Genomic DNA, 18,103 nt, shown 5'->3' with positions numbered 1-18,103 from the left:
ATTTAAACCTATTTAAATTCTTAAGTTCTTTATACTTAAGAATAAACACTATTGTGAGAAAAGCAATGTTCGGAATAACACAATTTGGGGTTTTATGAAGAATATCTTTAAAATAAAAACACACACTAAAAAAATGAAAAAGAGAAAGGTGTATTAGCATTTCATTTTTCCTTGTAATCTTCTAAAAAAAAAAAAACATGTGAAAATGTATTTTTAAATGACTTTAAATCAAATCATGGTAATGAAGGCTGGATGGCCAGAATATATTACTATGAAATCATATTTTTAAATGACTTTAATATGGAAAAACTTTGTTGGCAGACTGATGGATGGATAAATACACAGACATCTAGACATACTAGCATGACCTTATAATACAGCAAAGCATGGTAATGAAGGCTGGATGGCCAGAATATATATGAAAGCATATTTTTAAATGACTTTAATATGGAAAAACTTCGTTGGCAGACTGATGGATGGATAAACACACAGACATCTAGATACACTAGCATGACCTTATAATACAGCAAAGCATGGTAATGAAGGCTGGATGGCAAGAATATATTACTATGAAAGCATATTTTTAAATGACTTTAATATGGAAAAACTTTGTTGGCAGACTGATGGATGGATAAACACACAGACATCTAGACATACTACCATGACCTTATAATACAGCAAAGCATGGTAATGAAGGCTGGATGGCAAGAATATATTACTATGAAAGCATTTGAAGAGTATGTTAATCATTAAAAAAAAAGAATGAATAAATGAAGTAGAATGGCATCAATGTAGCAGCAACCGGAACTGCACCAGCATGTCAACAGTAATTTGTAATTAATGTGATCTCTTTATAATGCACTAAACACTAAGGTAAAAACTTGCAGTTTTCTGCACTTGTCATACACACTTCGCACAATATAATAAGTTCACAAGTGAAGAAGATACTGGTATCATAAAAAACACACGTTGAAAGTTTTGGAAAGAAATTGTAGTGAATGGATGGTATTTAGTTAGTACTTAGACGACGCAAAATGAAAATTTGAAGACATGCAAATATAAAAGAGATCTCTTACCAGTAATACATGAAACACTCAAAAAGTGAATTTACACTTGTCAACAACTCACATAGCTATTTCCCTTTTCTATGGGAGCAATGAAAATACAGTTCACTAAAAAGTCTTTGGTAAGGAATAGATGGCAAGTAAGATACTTCTACTGAAAGTTCTTGTAGAAGGTAAAAATATATATATATATAAGAATGATTTACTGTACACTTTGGCATATCACATGTTTTAATTTCTTTCACAACAAAGAGTAACATAAATTCACTTCTCTGTTTAATGGAGTTGTAAATAATTAAGAAACCTTGGCAAAAAATGAATGAAAGGTTAAAATACTCTAACTGAACGCTAGTTCCACAATATGAACTATTCAACACTGTAATAGAAGCGGAAACTTCCGGTACTGAATAAATGGCATGTAATGAATAGATGGCTAGTAAAATTTGAAAAGTAGTATGCTAAAAAGTTCTTAAACTTACAGCTTAAATATATAGTGCATGAAACACTCAGGTAAGAACTTGCAGTTTTCTGCACTTGTCATACGCACTTCACACAATATTATAAGTTAAAAAGTGAAGAAGATACTAGTATAATAAAGAGCACACGTTGAAAGTTTTGGAAAGAAATTGTAGGGAATGGATTGCATTAAGTTAGTACTTAGACGAGGCAAAATGAAAATTTGAAGACATGCAAATATAAAATAGAGATCTCTTACATACATGAAACACTCAAAAGTGAATTTACACTTGTCAACAACTCACATAGCTATTTCCCTTTTCTATGGGAGCAATGAAAATACAGTTGACTAAAAGCTAACAAAACGTTGAAAGTCTTTGGTAAGGAATAGATGGCAAGTAAGAAACCTTGGCAGTAAAATGAACAAAGAAAAAACATAACAAAACCCGAATACATAAATGCATTCGGGTTTCGATGAAGCAGTTTTGGTAAAGAATCAGTCATGCTGTATGGGAGGTGTGTCACACATTTCAAATTCTCAAGCTTCAGGGTTAGGAGGGTTTCACACTTGCTTTTTGTTAAGCTCAACTAACCTCTGATATCAATGCAAAATAAAAGGCATCATATAGAGACAAACATAACAAATTTTACAGACAAGCATGGTACGTACAAAGGTACATACACACATTAATACACACACATGTACACATATACATAAATACATACATAAACATTGTGCTTTGCATTCACAGTTGGCATACCGCTATCTGGTTAACTTGTGATCATTACCAAACTAGATTACACTAATCGGAGGCTGACAAGAGATAAATCCTACAATGAGCAACCTGCTTATGAATATCAGTGAATACTGTACAAACTGCAGTGCGCACAAATACATTTTTGGAGGCTTTCAAATTGGGTAAGATATTTCAAATTTGTATTTTGGAAGGGACAAGGAATTCAATGCTATAGGCAAATCTTACAAGAAGACAAGTGTTTCCTAATAATTAACAATAATTCGCTGCTAATGACATTTTCCAAATTGGTGACAGCACCTGTGAAATAAATGGAAAAATATATTTGTTAGTTACAAAGAATGAAAACTAGAAATTAAATGGATCTGTTTCATCAATACACGGTATCTCTAAATCATGAGGCGAATCAAAACTGTCACTAGTGCTGTAACCATCCAGGATCGACTACCGAATTTTGATCTGATTCACTGGATGTTTCATCAGAATAATCAGAGCATGAATCACTACCACTTGATGTTTGTGGTAAAGTTGATTGACTGGTAGTGCTTTCTTGAAGTGACACATTGTGACAGTTTTTGCACATACAAAATAGAGAACATGGTTTTGAACCCTTCTTACATTTGCACCAGTTTTGCAAACAGCCTTTGGTACACATGCAACCCCCTTTGAACATTCTTTGATTTGAATCCACCTTGGATATATTTTCATCTGTGTCCCATACAAAACTAATTGTGTCTCTTGATATAGGCCACCCATGGGATGTAATAAGGGGAACACTAACATTGCTATTGCAAGCTTCTGCCCACAACCGAGCCACCCAGCAGCACCTTTGCCAATGCAGTTTCAATGCAGTTGTAGATAGCAACCATTCCGATTCATCAGAAATTCTGTGAAAGTGACCTTCACGTATCTTTTCTAGGAATGCTATGTGCCCATCCACAGAGCTGTGATTAGGGCAAATCTTTCTGAATAACTCACCAGGAGCTTCTTTTTGGAAAGCACTACTGAATTTTTTAAAGTAGACAGAACCAATTAGTCTGTAAAATGACAGTAGTCCTTTTTCCCAAGAATCAGCACAGTAGTTGTGAAGGCTACCCCCTCCCTCCAAAGCTGCAATAAATTCACAGTCTCTGTAGAATGTCTGTAAAAACTACGTTTGGAGTGGCCCTAAAGAACGATGTAAAGTCACAGCCACTTACAATATACAGCAACTGTATTAAAGTAGGAATATAACAAATCATATCAGCCCCAATGTTTTGCAGTTGTAAATCATTTGTCAAAGCATCATAAAATAAATTCATGTGAAGGAACAGGTCATCAGCTTTTGCTGCACGCAACTGCACAATGATTACCTTACTAACAATTAGTGACATGAGTGGCAACCCAACATGAAATGTATTTCGGTCAGGGGAATAAATCACTACATTTCTACAACTTGTGACTTTAGCATGACACCAAACACGGTAATCGCCTTCCTCGTGATTGGACATCAGACTTGGTACAATTTCAATATCACCTGAGTTATGGGCAACAAAAGCTTGGTCTTTGTTTTCTTTATCAAAACCCCCTGCAGTATATAGTGCAGTTGAAGAAGCATTCAGACTTGCACAACTTTGAACATGCAACTGCAACAATTCTGATGACAAAAAGTTTACCAGGAGTCTTTTCTGAAGTGGATCTGACAAGAACTCTTTTCATTTATGACCAGGGCATACAGTATCCTTGCAAATAGATGTGAAAGCATCACAACCAGTAACATCCACCCTTCTCCTCTTTCTTTCAACATCTTTGGGACTGATACCATGTCTATGAGGATGATCAAAAACAATGTGGATTTCCTTTGCCTTAAACAACTTAATAGAGCGTTCAACCCATCGCCTGTACAAAAATTTAGCATACCCACCAAAAGTAGTGTGAACTCTGAGTGGAGGGCAATTAATTAAAAACATTCCCTCAATAATGTAACAGTTATGCTCATTGAGTTCAAAGGTTACTTCAGAGAGAAAACACTGAGGGTAGCGGCTCTGGAATTCCTTTGCTGAGAGAGCCTTAGATGCCTTGACAGGCAATTCATCAGCAGTGCAGATTGCACGTGGTAAACACAGAAACTGCATCATTGACTGCACTGGCTGCTGTAATGATTTGGAGAAAGCTATCTGTCGTCTTAATGAAGCAATTTGTAATCTTTAATCCTTGAGCTCCTGTTTTTGCTTAAATACTGTTTTCTTTTTTACAGTAAAAGGTACGAATGTTTCTGCGTGACCTTCTGGGTTTTTTCCCACAAGTGTTCAAAAGGACGCAATTTATAAATGATGTCAGATCTTCTTCTCCCTTCTGATAAAAATTCTGAAGATCACTAGATACGTAAGGAGAAGCCACTTCTCCTGTGAATATGTGGCTTATGAGAGTTGATTTAGTTGTTGTAGAGAACAGATTTACTGCCTCTTTCAACTTCTCTATGTAATTAGACACATTGGTTTCAGTCATACTATAAAATGAATGTGACTCGAGTGCATGGCCAGTAGTTTGCGAAGGCAGCAACTCTGATTTCAGATATTTTAGAAGTTGAGAGCGATATGGCAGATAGGAGACGTGTGAGACTTCTCATCCCAGTGGTAGTCATAGCCATTTTCACTTCCTTGTTGATGATCATCTCATGTGATTCATCCAAAGAAACACAGCAGCCAGGTGCACCAGAAATACTAACTGCAAATGCACCACTTTCAAGATGTTTAAGAATTTCTGGAGGATACTGCTTAACACTCGCCATGTGATAAGGAACAAGTTTGAGATAAGTAGGACGGTCCAGGGCATGGAAAATAGGAGCAAGCCTCCTTACTGAAACAGTGCACAAATGAAACTGTCTTAGTCTAATGGCTAAAAACACACAGGTATAATGGAGCATATCCCTATGTGTAAAGTCTATCCAAAATTGTGATGTAGCATCTGTCTGACCCATGCAAAGAAAAAATCCTCATAGCAGGTACCAGACAACTGAAGTTCATCCTGTAAGTGCTTGAATATATCTGATCTATGGGACCTACGTTTTGATGCAATACATGAATATAACTTCTGATATTGCCCTGCACCTGTTGGTTGTGAATGCATAATGGGAATTAAATATTTGCATCTGGTGTCTGTACATAGCTTCCCATGACTGCATGAGGAATTCGTGGGTTTTCCTGAACCCTGATGCAGTTGCAACAGCTGTAAGAGTACTGCCCTTGTGAAATAACCCAAGCAATTGCTTCAGACCAGCATCAAGATAAATTTTCATGAAGGGTCCCTGTGTATTTTTTAGCAGACGCCATTTTCCAATATAAGGCAAGAGCCAATTTAAGTCATCCCCATACAACCTCTTTGCCTCAAGAAGGTATTCATACGTCTTTGTATCTCCCGCAACAATGAGATGCTGTGTCCCATTGCCAATTGAATGTTTCTCATGTAGGATATCAAGGACATGCCTAATGGTTTCAGCATTATCTGCTGGTTCTGACAGAATGCATGTAAACTGAATGGTAGACTTTACTGGATCTGTTGCATAAACTTGAGAAACTGCATTCTTTAGGTCAGGAATTGACAAATTTAGGTTTAATTATGTTGGCAGTTTGATGCACTCTTTCTTCTTTTTTACAACAATTAGGAATCTAGCAAAAATTTGAGGCTTTCCGTTTATTTGCTGCAATTTCACTTGATTTCATCAATCTCTTTTGGCATGCATAACATATACATGAGTGATCAGATATGTCTCTTTCTCGTAACAGGATGAATAATTTAGTGTGCTTTGGCATTGCCTGTTCAGTATGCCAATAGCGAGTTTTCGATCATGGCAAACAGCACAGGGACCTGGAGCCCTATCAGGGTGGTATAAACTACAAGAACTGTCCTTAGGCATGGAAGCTGACAAAGTAGTACTTACCTGTTACAAAACTAGAATGTCAAAACTTAATTATACCTTCATTATAGTTTCCGTTAAAAGTTATGTTAAAAAAAGAATGAATGATTGCAATGCACTCTACCATAAATATGTGCACTAAGTACACTAACAAGGAGATGTAATAGCTATGATGGTGAGAATGGCTTACTGAATTGTTTGAGCAGCCAATTACGAAAACTGTTCTCTATACGGCCTCGCACATCAACTTAACACAATATATCAATAATACAAGTTATTGTCCTGACGTACAAACCCATGCACTCTAAATAGGACTTCAGAACATACTAGGCTACTAGGCTAGAGCTTGTGCTACAAAGCTACCAGGAGCCTACAGTATGCATAACACTATTAACAGCAATGTTTGCCTAAGCATAAGCCTCTTACTTCTAAGGTTTTAAGAAGGCATCCAGATTTGTAGCATCTGCTACACGAGTAGAAATAAATCTATAAATAAATCTAAGTCCACAATGCCATTAATGACACTTTAAAAATGTTGCACATTACTAGCCTAGTCTTATACGAAGCTCAACACAGTAGGCATAGGCCTAGGTCTTCAGAAAAAAAAGGCCACAGTGGTACGATTAGAACATATTGTAGCCTAAGTTTAACAAGTGCAAGAAATTAAGAAAAAAATATACAGTCACAACTAAATTTTATCTACGGTTGGGAATGTACTACTAGTTTTGGTTTTAAGGTGCCGAACGCGTCTGATGAGTTACAGTTCAGTATAAGCTAGGCTAAGCCTAGTCAAGGACTTTCCTTCGTAGTTATGAATATGAGTAAGTACTAGTACTAAGAATACTAGAATTTGCTATGGCCGACCCTTTTGTAATTCTCTCGGTCGGTAAGTTATGCTGTGTTAAAGCTTGACCACACTGTGCTAAGGTTAATTAATAAATGCATTCAGTTGTCAATCAGTTTTAGTTTGACGAGATTCAAACAGTCCAACTATTACAAAGTTGTAGATCTGAAGACTGAAGTTCTCTTACCAGCGACAATTCGACTAGGCTAGGCCTACGCAAGATTACATTAGGCCTAAGTTGAGTTAATTTTAACGCTAGGCTTGTGCTTCATGTAGGTCACACAGTAAATAACCTAACGTGTACACGTACGGCAAATAAGCTACAGAAAAGCCATCACCAGGGCCATTAAATTAGCTGCACGATTTGACACAATTACTATTGGTGAACAAACATGAAACCTCTCCCTGTAACTAAAATACGTCTTATGAGTATGCCTATAGTAATTGGGCCTACACCAGAAGAGCAGTAGCATATCCTTCCTTAAACGTGCTGGTTTCTAAAACTGAAATTTAAGTGAAAGCATTACTTTACTCAATTCAATCATTTGTGGTAATTCCATTTACTTTATTCTTTCCACATAGCCTAGCAATATGACATCATCAGCTTCATACCAAAAACGATACTTTCCTTCCCTGAAATTGAAAACGGTAGTTTCAACCAAGTGTCGTAGGGGAAGAAACCAACGTTTTACGGGACAGAAACCACCATCAAACAGTACATCACTTCATATCCAGCTAAATTACTATCAGTTTAGCCTTATTTTTCCCAGCCTAGACTTTCAATCTTATTTGCTTAAACATGACCATCAATTGTACGATGTTTATACTACAAATGTTGCGCCATGCTGTAAATTAATGGCACGGCCTAAGCTAGGTTGTGGAGCCTAACGATGTTTCTCATATGTGCACTGCCAATAAACAAGGCTGGTACTCACGATCGATGTTCAAAATAGTTGCCGGTCCGCTTTCGTCTTCATATTCGACATCAACGGTTGCCCCAATCGTCTTATTTTTTGATAAAATTTTTGCTTCTTCCACGACATCCCATTTCGGAGGTTCTTCTTCCCATCTGATAAAAAAGAATCTTGCTTTCACCTTTGAATTTGCAGACATTTTGCGTTGTGCTGTGTTGACGATGTTTCTACTACGGTGTTTAAATGAAGTATAATTGTTAACCGGCGGTACGGTTAGCGTGGGCACGCTTGGTTCCCACTTCTCGGAAGTAGACGGATTAGTGTTACGTCACTATATGCATAAAAGGTGGCCGTGCGAAAGTCTTACTTGTTATGCTCGGTGTGTTAGTTCTTTACCTCTTCCATCAAAAAAAAAAAACGTTCTTGCTCTTTAAAATAGAAAAAAAAATATTATTTCACTAAAATAAAAACAAAAAAGTATAAAGAGAATGTCAATGACTTGTACATAAATATATCGAGCTACGACACGTATAATGGTGTAGATTGGCAACATGCGTTAATCACACTGTTAACTGTAGCTCTGCGTACTATAAGTTACGCCACACATTTGCGAGTATATGAATAGGCGACTCACTGTCCTGAGTGGTTTTTACGCAACGTTGCTTTGAATATTGAGAAAAGTTCCAAAAGGTTACGACAACAAGAAAACTTCGATGAACTTTTATCCTGTAAACGGACCGGGACGTTCCTACGATGGTTGGTTGAAAAATTATTCTTAATCGCATTTATCTACTAAGGCTTAAAATTCTTACATACTGAACAGTGTTAGGCTGCTACAAAACTTGTACAAGAACAAGTTACAACACAAAGGCAATGATATTGTTCGTTACTTGGCTAGGCGCGGCATCATTGTAAATGCTGTAGCCTACATAAGTTGAAGTTGGAATAGGCTAAGTACTACTAGTACTACTACTAGTCCAGCACCTAACAAGTAACATTTGAAGTGTTACAACTCATGATGTAGATCTAGCGTTAATTAATGTGAACGTGTTTGAGTTTTTAAAAGACGTAGTCTTATTGTTATGATGTTATTTGTCATTCTGCATCTGAACTTAACAAAAATGTAAATTGTGTCTTTTTGCAACTGGTAATGGAATTTTCTCTTTTCATATGCAGGCTAGAAGAGCAGTATCTTACAAGAGATATCTCGAAGATGACAGTTTCCCAGTCCCTGATCGTTCAAAGAGGCGGTACCAGAACGTTAATGGAGCAGGTATGATATACACACCTATACAATCCTGTAAATATTCATGCATAGTCTTCCAAAAGTCCTGTAAAATCCTGTTAACTATTTTGCATAATCTTTAAAAATTCCTTCACAATCCTGTTATGTTGGTGTACTAATTCTATCCAATCCTGTATATCGTCATGCATAGTCTTTTAAAGTCCTGTACAATCCTCAATTTGTCGTGCAAAATATTTTTTAAGTCCTATGCAATCCTTTAAATAGTCTTTCAATAATCCTGTTAAGTCTTGTAGATTTTCTTACATATAATAATGAATAAAATCCCTGGAAATTAAAAATTCTCTTCTTTTCTAATCTAGGTGAAACAATTGAACACATCAATGGTGCAAGCACCGTAGTACCTCCCTTGGCACAGGAAGGATGTAATCCTTGCAGAGGTGTCAGAAACAACACCGATTCTGTGGGCATATTGAGTGAGGATTCTTTGCTAGAAGGAGACCAACTTTGTGACAGGCAGCCCCAAGGTCCAGAAGAAAATAATCATGAGTTTAATCCTGTAAGTTTAACCACATGTTTCTACTATTTTTCAACGGTACCTATGGAAGCCTTATGTATACGTAACTGTAGAAGAATTCTTTCCTAAGCATTAATAGTGAAAACCATCCAGACTCAGGACAGTGGCTTTCTTGGCATCACTGTACCTAACTGCAGTACTTCAATTAACACACTGTGATTAGAGGGGTTAATTCCACTTTGTATAACAAGAATATAAACATTTTTTCAAGAAAAGAAAAATGTTCAGTGTAAAAAATCTGTTATAAAAAAGAAAAAATAGAAAGGATTGTTTTTTTCTTCAAAAACCTACATTAATTAAATTGATCCTGTAAATTGAAAGAAATAGTCTGTCATAATTCTGTAAATTATTATGCAAAGCAGTAAAAAAGTCCTGTCCAACCATGGAAATTATCCTGTATAGTCTTTCAAAAAACGTGAACAATCGTGTAGATAAGTATTAGTTGATGCTCTAGTTGTACAGATTGGATTGTAATATATATGACATATGTATATATGGGATATAACAATTAATAGAAAATATCTGGCATTCATGTGGATGTAACTGGTATGATGTTTCTATGTTTACAGGTGGATTCAGCTGATACTAATGGAGATGAAGTGGAAAACACGCACCGAACTGGAGAAGCTGCTAACAGTGGAAGTTTGAATCCAGATCCTCCCGATGGTTTAAATGATGACAATGTTGGCCATAATCCGCAAAACGGTGACAGTAAAGATGGTAACTGTGATTTCGAGAAGTTCGAGAAACCATTGTATGAAGGATCAAAAATAACTGTATGTCAGGGACTGTTGTTATTAATATGTTTCATCATATGCCATGCTTTAACTAAAGCAGCAGTTGAAGACCTGCTTACGCTTGTCAACCTGTTCACACCCACAGGTGTCACTGCTGCTATACCATCTACTCGTTATCTCTTTTATAAGGAATTAAATTTGCCTTCTGATGATGCAACTGAAAAACATTATTTTTGTCCTACTTGTGAGGGTTACATTGGAACCACCAACGTTGAGAATCTGAAGTGTCATATTTGTGAAGTGGAATATGAGCCTGGGTTTTTGAGACAGAAAAATTCATTTTTTATGGTGCTCCCTATAGCATCACAACTTATTAACAAATTTGCCGATAATGATTTTGTTGCTAACATGAACTATAGGTGGGAGAGAAAAAAGTTAGAAGATAGTAATATTGAAGATATCTATGATGGGGAAATGCACAAGGCCATTAAGCCTCTCAATGACCCAAAGTCTAATAATCTTTCATTAAGTTGGAACACAGATGGCGCTCCAATTTTTAAATCCTCCAATTTTTCAATTTGGCCAATACAGTGCTGTGTAAATGAACTTCCTCCAAAGATACGGCAAAGACATAAGTTGCTTCCAGGGCTCTGGTTCAATAACTCTAAGCCTAACATGAACACATTTTTCAAACCTTTTATTAAAGAATGCTACAACTTGGAAAGGAAAGGCATAACCTGGATAAACAGACAGGGTGACACAATTTGTACAAGAGTTTTCTCTGTTCTCTGTATTTGTGACTCAGTTGCAAGGTGCTTGGTCCAGAATACAAAGCAATTCAATGGCGAGTACGGATGTAACTAGTGCTACCAAAAAGGGGATCTTATTGAGAGTGGAAATGGTACATGTAGGGTTTATCCATGTCAAGAATTTCCTGCACTAAGGAGAACTCATGAAGGTTTTATTAGGGATGCCTCAACAGCTGCATTGAATGGCAAAGATTGTCACATGGGTGTTAAGGGTGTAAGCCCTCTTATGTTGCTTACACACTTCAATATGATATCTGGCTTTTCAGTGGATTACATGCATTGTGTGCTATTGGGCACATGTAGGCACTTGTTTCAGCTGTGGTTTGATACAGAGAACCATGCCCAGCCTTGGTATATTGGTAGGAATATGGCAAAAGTTGATAGGAGGTTATTGGCTATGTCACCTCCTGACAGTATGTTGAGATTACCTCGTTCAGTGACATGCAGAAAATATTGGAAAGCTTCTGAATTCAGGAACTTTTTGTTGTATTACTCAGTACCTTGCTTAAGAGGGATACTTCCTACAGAATATTACAACCACCTGCTGTTTTTGGTACATGGTATTTATACATTGCTAAAAGGGTCCATGTCGATTGAAGAGTTAACTACAGCACACATTTCTGTAAGCACATTTCACAAGCAGTTTCAGGACCTATATGGACTTCGAAATATGAGATACAACCTGCACTTGCTCAACCATATTGCTCAGTGTGTCCTTGATTGGGGTCCTCTCTGGGCTAACAGTTCTTTTGGGTATGAAGATGGTAATAGGATGCTCATGAAACTTTTTCATGGCACTCAGGGGGTATCTGTACAAATTACTTCGTATTTTTCATTACTACAGCAAATTCCAAAATTTTTCACTTCTGTGAACAGTCATGAAAAGACTGAAGAATTTGACAATTTTTTTGAAAAACTAGGGTGTTCGTTTGCTACGAGTAGAACAGTGTATAGGGAAGCTAAGGTAACTTTGTGTGGGAAATCACATTTACATATTTTGACCCCACGTGAAAAGAAACTTCTGCACCAGCTTGGTTATGATGCTCCACGAGCGACCTGTTTAGAGTACGGCAGGGCTATTGTCAATGGGTTTGTTGTGAATTCAAAAGAATGGAACAGTTCAAAAAAGAGGTGTAATTATGTGTTTGAGTTAGACAGTGGGAAGATCTTTATAATCAAGCGTATTTTACATGTATTTGATGTCGATGGAACAATTTTCACTGGATACCCTCTTTCTAAGAAACACAGCTTCATTTCAAGTCGTCTACAGCAAAGTGTAAAACTCTCATGGATGTTTGCAGTTTCTCCAATGAAGGAAGGTATCAGGATAGTTGTACCTTCTGAACTTTACAAACCAGTATTACTAATGGATAATATTCATCATAGCCTCCCAGATTTAATTGCTTGTTCCCTTGCAAATAATTTTGAAATATCATAATCTTCAAAGTACATTCATGCTTATTAAAATCATTTGAGAGTGTTCAGAAATACATTTTTCATGCATATATGCTTTTATTGAACACTGGTTATTGATGATTACAGAGTTGAAAAAGATATTCTTGATTTTTTTTTAAATTGAGTAAGTTGCAATGTAACTGGTCTACACTCTGTTAGAATGTGAAGGTGATGGAAATACAATAATGAATTTGACAAAATTTAATTATTCCGTTATTTCTTTATAGCTGTTCATTTCCTGTACAATCCTGTATATTATCTTGCATAGTCTTTCAAAAGTCCTGTACAATCCATTATATTATCTTGCATAGTCTTTTAAAAAATCCTGTACAATCCTGTAAATTAACTTGCATAGTTTTTCAAAAGTCCTGTACCATCCTGTATATTATCTTGCATAGTCTTTCAAAAATCCTGTATAATCCTGTAAATTATCTTTCATAGTCTTCATAAGTCCCGTTAATCCCTGTATATTATCTTGCATAGTCTTTCGAAAGTCCTGTACAATCCTGTAAATTATCTTGCATAGTCTTTCAAAAATCCTGTATAATCCTGTAAATTATCTTTCATAGTCTTCATAAGTCCCGTTAATCCCTGTATATTATCTTGCATAGTCTTTCGAAAGTACTGTACAATCCTGTAAATTATCTTGCATAGTCTTTCAAAAGTCCTTTACAATCCTGTAAATTATCTTGCATAGTCTTACAAAAGTCCTGTACAATCCTGTATATTATCTTTCATAAACTTTTTAAATTCATGTAAAATCTTGAAATTTGTTTACATATACTTTTAAAAGTCCTTTACAATTCTGTAAAGTATCTTGCATAGTCTCTCCAAAGTCCTGTTGTTTTCCTGTAAATTATCTTGCATAGACTTTCAAAAGTCCTGTACAATCCTGTAAATTATCTTTAATAATCTTTCAAAAGCCCTGTAAAATCCTGTATATTATCTTGCATAGTCTTTTAAAAGTCCTGTACAATCCTGTATATTATCTTTCAAAATTTGTTAATAATCCTGTGCAATGCTGTATATTTTCTTGCATAGCTTTTTAAAATTCATGTAAAATCTTGTAATATTTGGGCAAAAACTTGTAAAAGTCCTGTACGATCCTGTAAATTATCTTTCATAGTCTTTCAAAAGTCCTGTACAATCCTGTAAATTATCTTGCATAGTCTTTCAAAAGTCCTGTTAAATCCTGTAAATTATCTTGCATAGTCTTTCAAAAGTCCTGTTAAATCCTGTAAGTTATCTTGCATAGTCTTTCAAAAGTCCTGTTAAATCCTGTATATTATCTTGCATAGTCTTTCAAAAGTCCTGTGCAACCCTGTATATTATCTTGCATAGTCTTACAAAAGTCCTGTGCAACCCTGTAAATTGTCTTGCATTGTCTTTCAAAAGTCCTGTTAAATCCTGTATATTATCTTGCATAATCTTTTAATAATCCTGCACAATCCTGTAAATTATCTTGCATAGTCTTCTAAAGGTCCTGTACAATCCTGTATATTATCTTGCATAATCCTTTAACAATTCTGCACAATCCTGTAATTTCTCATGAAATTATATTAAAAGTTCAATGCAATTCTGTAAATAGTCTTACAAAACTCCTGTAAAACCTTGTAATTTTTCTTGCATTGTCTTTTAAAAGTCCTGTATGTTATCCTGCATTACATTTTAGTAATCCTGTACAATCCTGTAAATTATCTTGCACAGTCTTTTAAAAATCATGAGTACAATGTAAATATATTCTCCCAGATTTCTAGTAAACTATGTCATGGGGAGCCTCTATAAAGGTAATAATTTAGAAAAATTTCTCTAAACCTCAAAACTCACACATGTACAACGAGAATGAAGGATTCCTGCATATATATGAAGGATTCCTGTGTGCATATGTGAAGGATTTTTGTATGCAGGATAAAAAATTCCTGCATGCATATGACTAATTATTTTGTATAAAGGATTCCTACATGTGTATGAAGGATTCCTGCATGTGTATAGGCTGAGTGAAGGATTCTTGTAGGTTAATGAAGGATTCTTACATGTGTACGAAGGATTCTTGTATGTGTATTAAGGAACCCTGCATGCATATGAAGGACTTGTGTACATAAATAAAGGAATCCTGCATGCTTATGAAGGATTGCTGTACATGCATCATGGAATCCTGCATGCATATGAAGGATTCTTGTACGTAAATGAAAGAATCCTGCATGTGTATGAAGGATTCCAGACTGTGGCTGAAGGATTCCTGCTTGCATGTGAAGGATTCATGTTTGTTAAAGTAGATTTTTTATAGTGAATTCAAGAATCATGTATTTTTGTAAAAGGAATCCTGCTCTACAATGAATAAATCAAGTTTCTAACACTTAGTGGTGTATAGTTCAATCTCCATTTGTAAGGAATCCTGTTCCATATACAGGAATCCTATAGGATTCCTGCAGGATTCCTACAGGACTTTTTTGTATGGGGAGTGTGAAAAAGAAATATAAGAAAATCGCCCTCGTTATATCAGGTGTCTGTGTAAAATTAATTGTGACATGCACTTGCTTTAGCTAGGAATTGCAGTTGCAGCGCGAATTGCGCAAACAGTTTTCACATCTCGCATCAAATTTGAAGCAGTGCGGAAGGGTCGCGCACAATCCCCGGGAAGTTACCGTGGAAAATTACGGCGTGCACGAAGCAATTTCAGTACCAGCGAAAATAACCTAAACTCCTCACAAATCTCCTACCACATGGTAGCCTTACTTCACACTAAGTCAACTGCATGGAAATCTAACCTTGCCATCTGTTTATGCGCTCTAGTTGTGTCGCAAATAAAAAATAAAAACATCCACGGAAACTGCAATCTTCGACCACATGTTAGCCTAACAACCACACTAAGTCAATGAGAAATGTAGCCTAACCATCGGTTTGCCAAAAAAAAAAATGCGTAGCAAACTTTCAATTTGCTGGAAATCGGCATTTGTTTGGAAGGTACTGTAAGTGATATGTCTTATAGAGGGAATGTTATATTTTATATTGGAGTAGTTTCTAGTTGTTATTATTTCTTTACATCAATCTGGTATTACATTTTAGAGTAATTTTAAACAAGTTACGATGGTACAATTTGCTTTTCAGTTTGATTGGCCTAAGCTTACATTTTCTTATTGAACCTGAATAGAGTTAATTAGGTAACGAATAGGTATGTTTAACTTGAAGTTCGTAACATTTCTATTTGTTCATAAACAGTATAATACTGAAAATAAGTAGAAAATAATGTCGGAATGAAGGCAACATGTCACTAAAATTTACACTTTGGTAAAGATTGAAGATGGATGGTTTGTCTGAGATACTTTTTGAGATGGATATTTTGAGTAACTATTCTTAGCCCATTTCAAGCCATTAACAAGTGACATTCACGTCGAGGTGGTTAGGCCATTCGCTTAGCACAGTACTGACTAGGTAGGATGTCATATTTCCGTATTTTGGAAATTTAAAAAAAAAAAAAAACTTTTTTTTTCTTTCCGAGAAACTCCAGAGGTAATTTGGTACATACAAAATGATACCTTAGAGCCTTGTATAACAACGAAGCAAAATGAAACAGGGGTAAATCACAACAATTATTGTTTCTGTCAAACTTTATTGCCGATTTCGTATAAACGGGATATTTTCTCATTTTTCAAATAATAGGAATCGGAATCGGTACGATTATGGAAAAAATAATCGGTAATCGGTATTTTCTGTTATGCATAATCGGTTGAACACTACTCTGGTAGAAAGGTTGGTAATATTCATGACATCAGCACCAAAATCAATAGGGATCATATACCGCGAGGAGCTTAATGAGATATTGTGACTATGGCCCTGTGTCACACACATATCATTTCACAAATCATTTCACACATGTCTGGACACATAAAATACTTCATGAGGTTAATAACATTGTGGAAAAATGTATCACATATGCACCAAAAGGACATGGATCATAGTTGAACTCTGCATAGGCCTATGTTGCAGTCTGTATGTCCTAATTCTTAATCATTCATTCATAATGTTCATTACCATAATTTAAACATGTAAAATAGCTGTATGCAACTTACCATAGATTTGCTTCCAAAATCTAGAGTGATCCAAATTGTAATGTGATTATGTTATGATTATAGTATTTACAGTGCACAAGTCCAAATACAGAAAATATGAGTTTTGAAATAATTCCTTTTAGTGATGTACTAGAAATTCAAGAAGCATTACATTGCCGTGTCATACCCATTGAACAAACACGGTACGATAGCTGCAACTTATCTTTACATCTTGTCCTGTATTCAGGATAGTCATACTTTGGAACGGTTTTTATTTCCAGCAAAACAAATAAATTGTTCATATCTGGAGGAAATTACTTGAGCAAACATATGTGATGTATCAGATACGCCGAGTCTATGTTCTTTAATAATTTTAAATTACCTAACAGGCGATCTAAACAAAATTTGGATTCCAATAATTCATATTTCAGGATAAAATAATACCCTTTTTAATGCATAAAAAGACTTCTTGTGTCTGTAAACATGACAACAGATCTGTTTGCTCAATTATTTTGATCTGGGCATGTGTAAGTTGTTTTAAGGTGAACTGGACTGAAATGAAATCCATTAATTACCAATTCTGAATGTCTACATCATTTTCTGCAACCAGTTCTCTTACAAGTAAGCGAGTTGTGGTATACAATTGATACCCATGGCTTCCAGCGTCCTCAAGTGGATTGCCTGTTTCCCTCAGTATTGCAAGTTGATCTCTTCTAAGTGAATACTGAGTTTCGGGCACTTGTATTTCATGGTCTACCTCATACGCAGGTGGATCTCCTTTCTGGGTAAATCCCATATCATTCCCAATTCTCATTTCTCTCAAACACACTCTCAATCCCAGTGTAAGATATTCGTCCAGCTACTTTGCCGCGCTTTGCCGAATTTGCATACGCCCCGCCCACGTATCACAAGTGTCTAACATAGCACCGCCCATTCGCGTGCTGCTCGTGTGTCTATAACCTATATATATATGAGCTCGCCGAGTGTGACAAAATTATACGGAAAGCCGTACGGACCTATATTATATATATATATATATATATATATATATATATATATATAAATATATATATATATATATATATATATATATATATATATATGTATATATCGATTATAATAGCAAAATATATGACTTACTATGATATATATGTTATGCATAATGAAAATAGGTTATGCATAACCTATATATATGAGGTGTACGAGTAAGTTATATATATATTGTGGCATAACTAATATATATGAGGAGTTATAATCAATATATTTGGTATATAATTTTGTCACACATGGCGCCTCATAGAGTGC

At 35.6% G+C, this 18,103-nt stretch overlaps 1 protein-coding gene and 1 pseudogene across 1 annotated transcript; one reads left to right on the top strand and one right to left on the bottom strand.

Annotated features, from left to right (window-relative positions):
• Positions 1-3,396: 3,396 nt before the first annotated feature.
• On the bottom strand, positions 3,397-8,127 carry LOC139965826 (uncharacterized; annotated as a pseudogene).
• Positions 7,904-13,310, top strand: LOC139965845 (uncharacterized). Its single transcript, XM_071968624.1, has 4 exons — positions 7,904-8,684; positions 9,105-9,201; positions 9,534-9,730; positions 10,318-13,310. Exons 1-4 carry the CDS (start codon positions 8,682-8,684, stop codon positions 11,347-11,349), a joined length of 1,329 nt encoding a protein of 442 aa, XP_071824725.1. The 5' UTR covers positions 7,904-8,681; the 3' UTR covers positions 11,350-13,310.
• Positions 13,311-18,103: the final 4,793 nt, after the last annotated feature.

The sequence above is a fragment of the Apostichopus japonicus genome, chromosome 3, assembly GCF_037975245.1.
Source record: "Apostichopus japonicus isolate 1M-3 chromosome 3, ASM3797524v1, whole genome shotgun sequence".
NCBI lineage: Eukaryota > Metazoa > Echinodermata > Holothuroidea > Aspidochirotida > Stichopodidae > Apostichopus > Apostichopus japonicus.
This window is presented reverse-complemented; position numbering and strand designations above follow the sequence as displayed.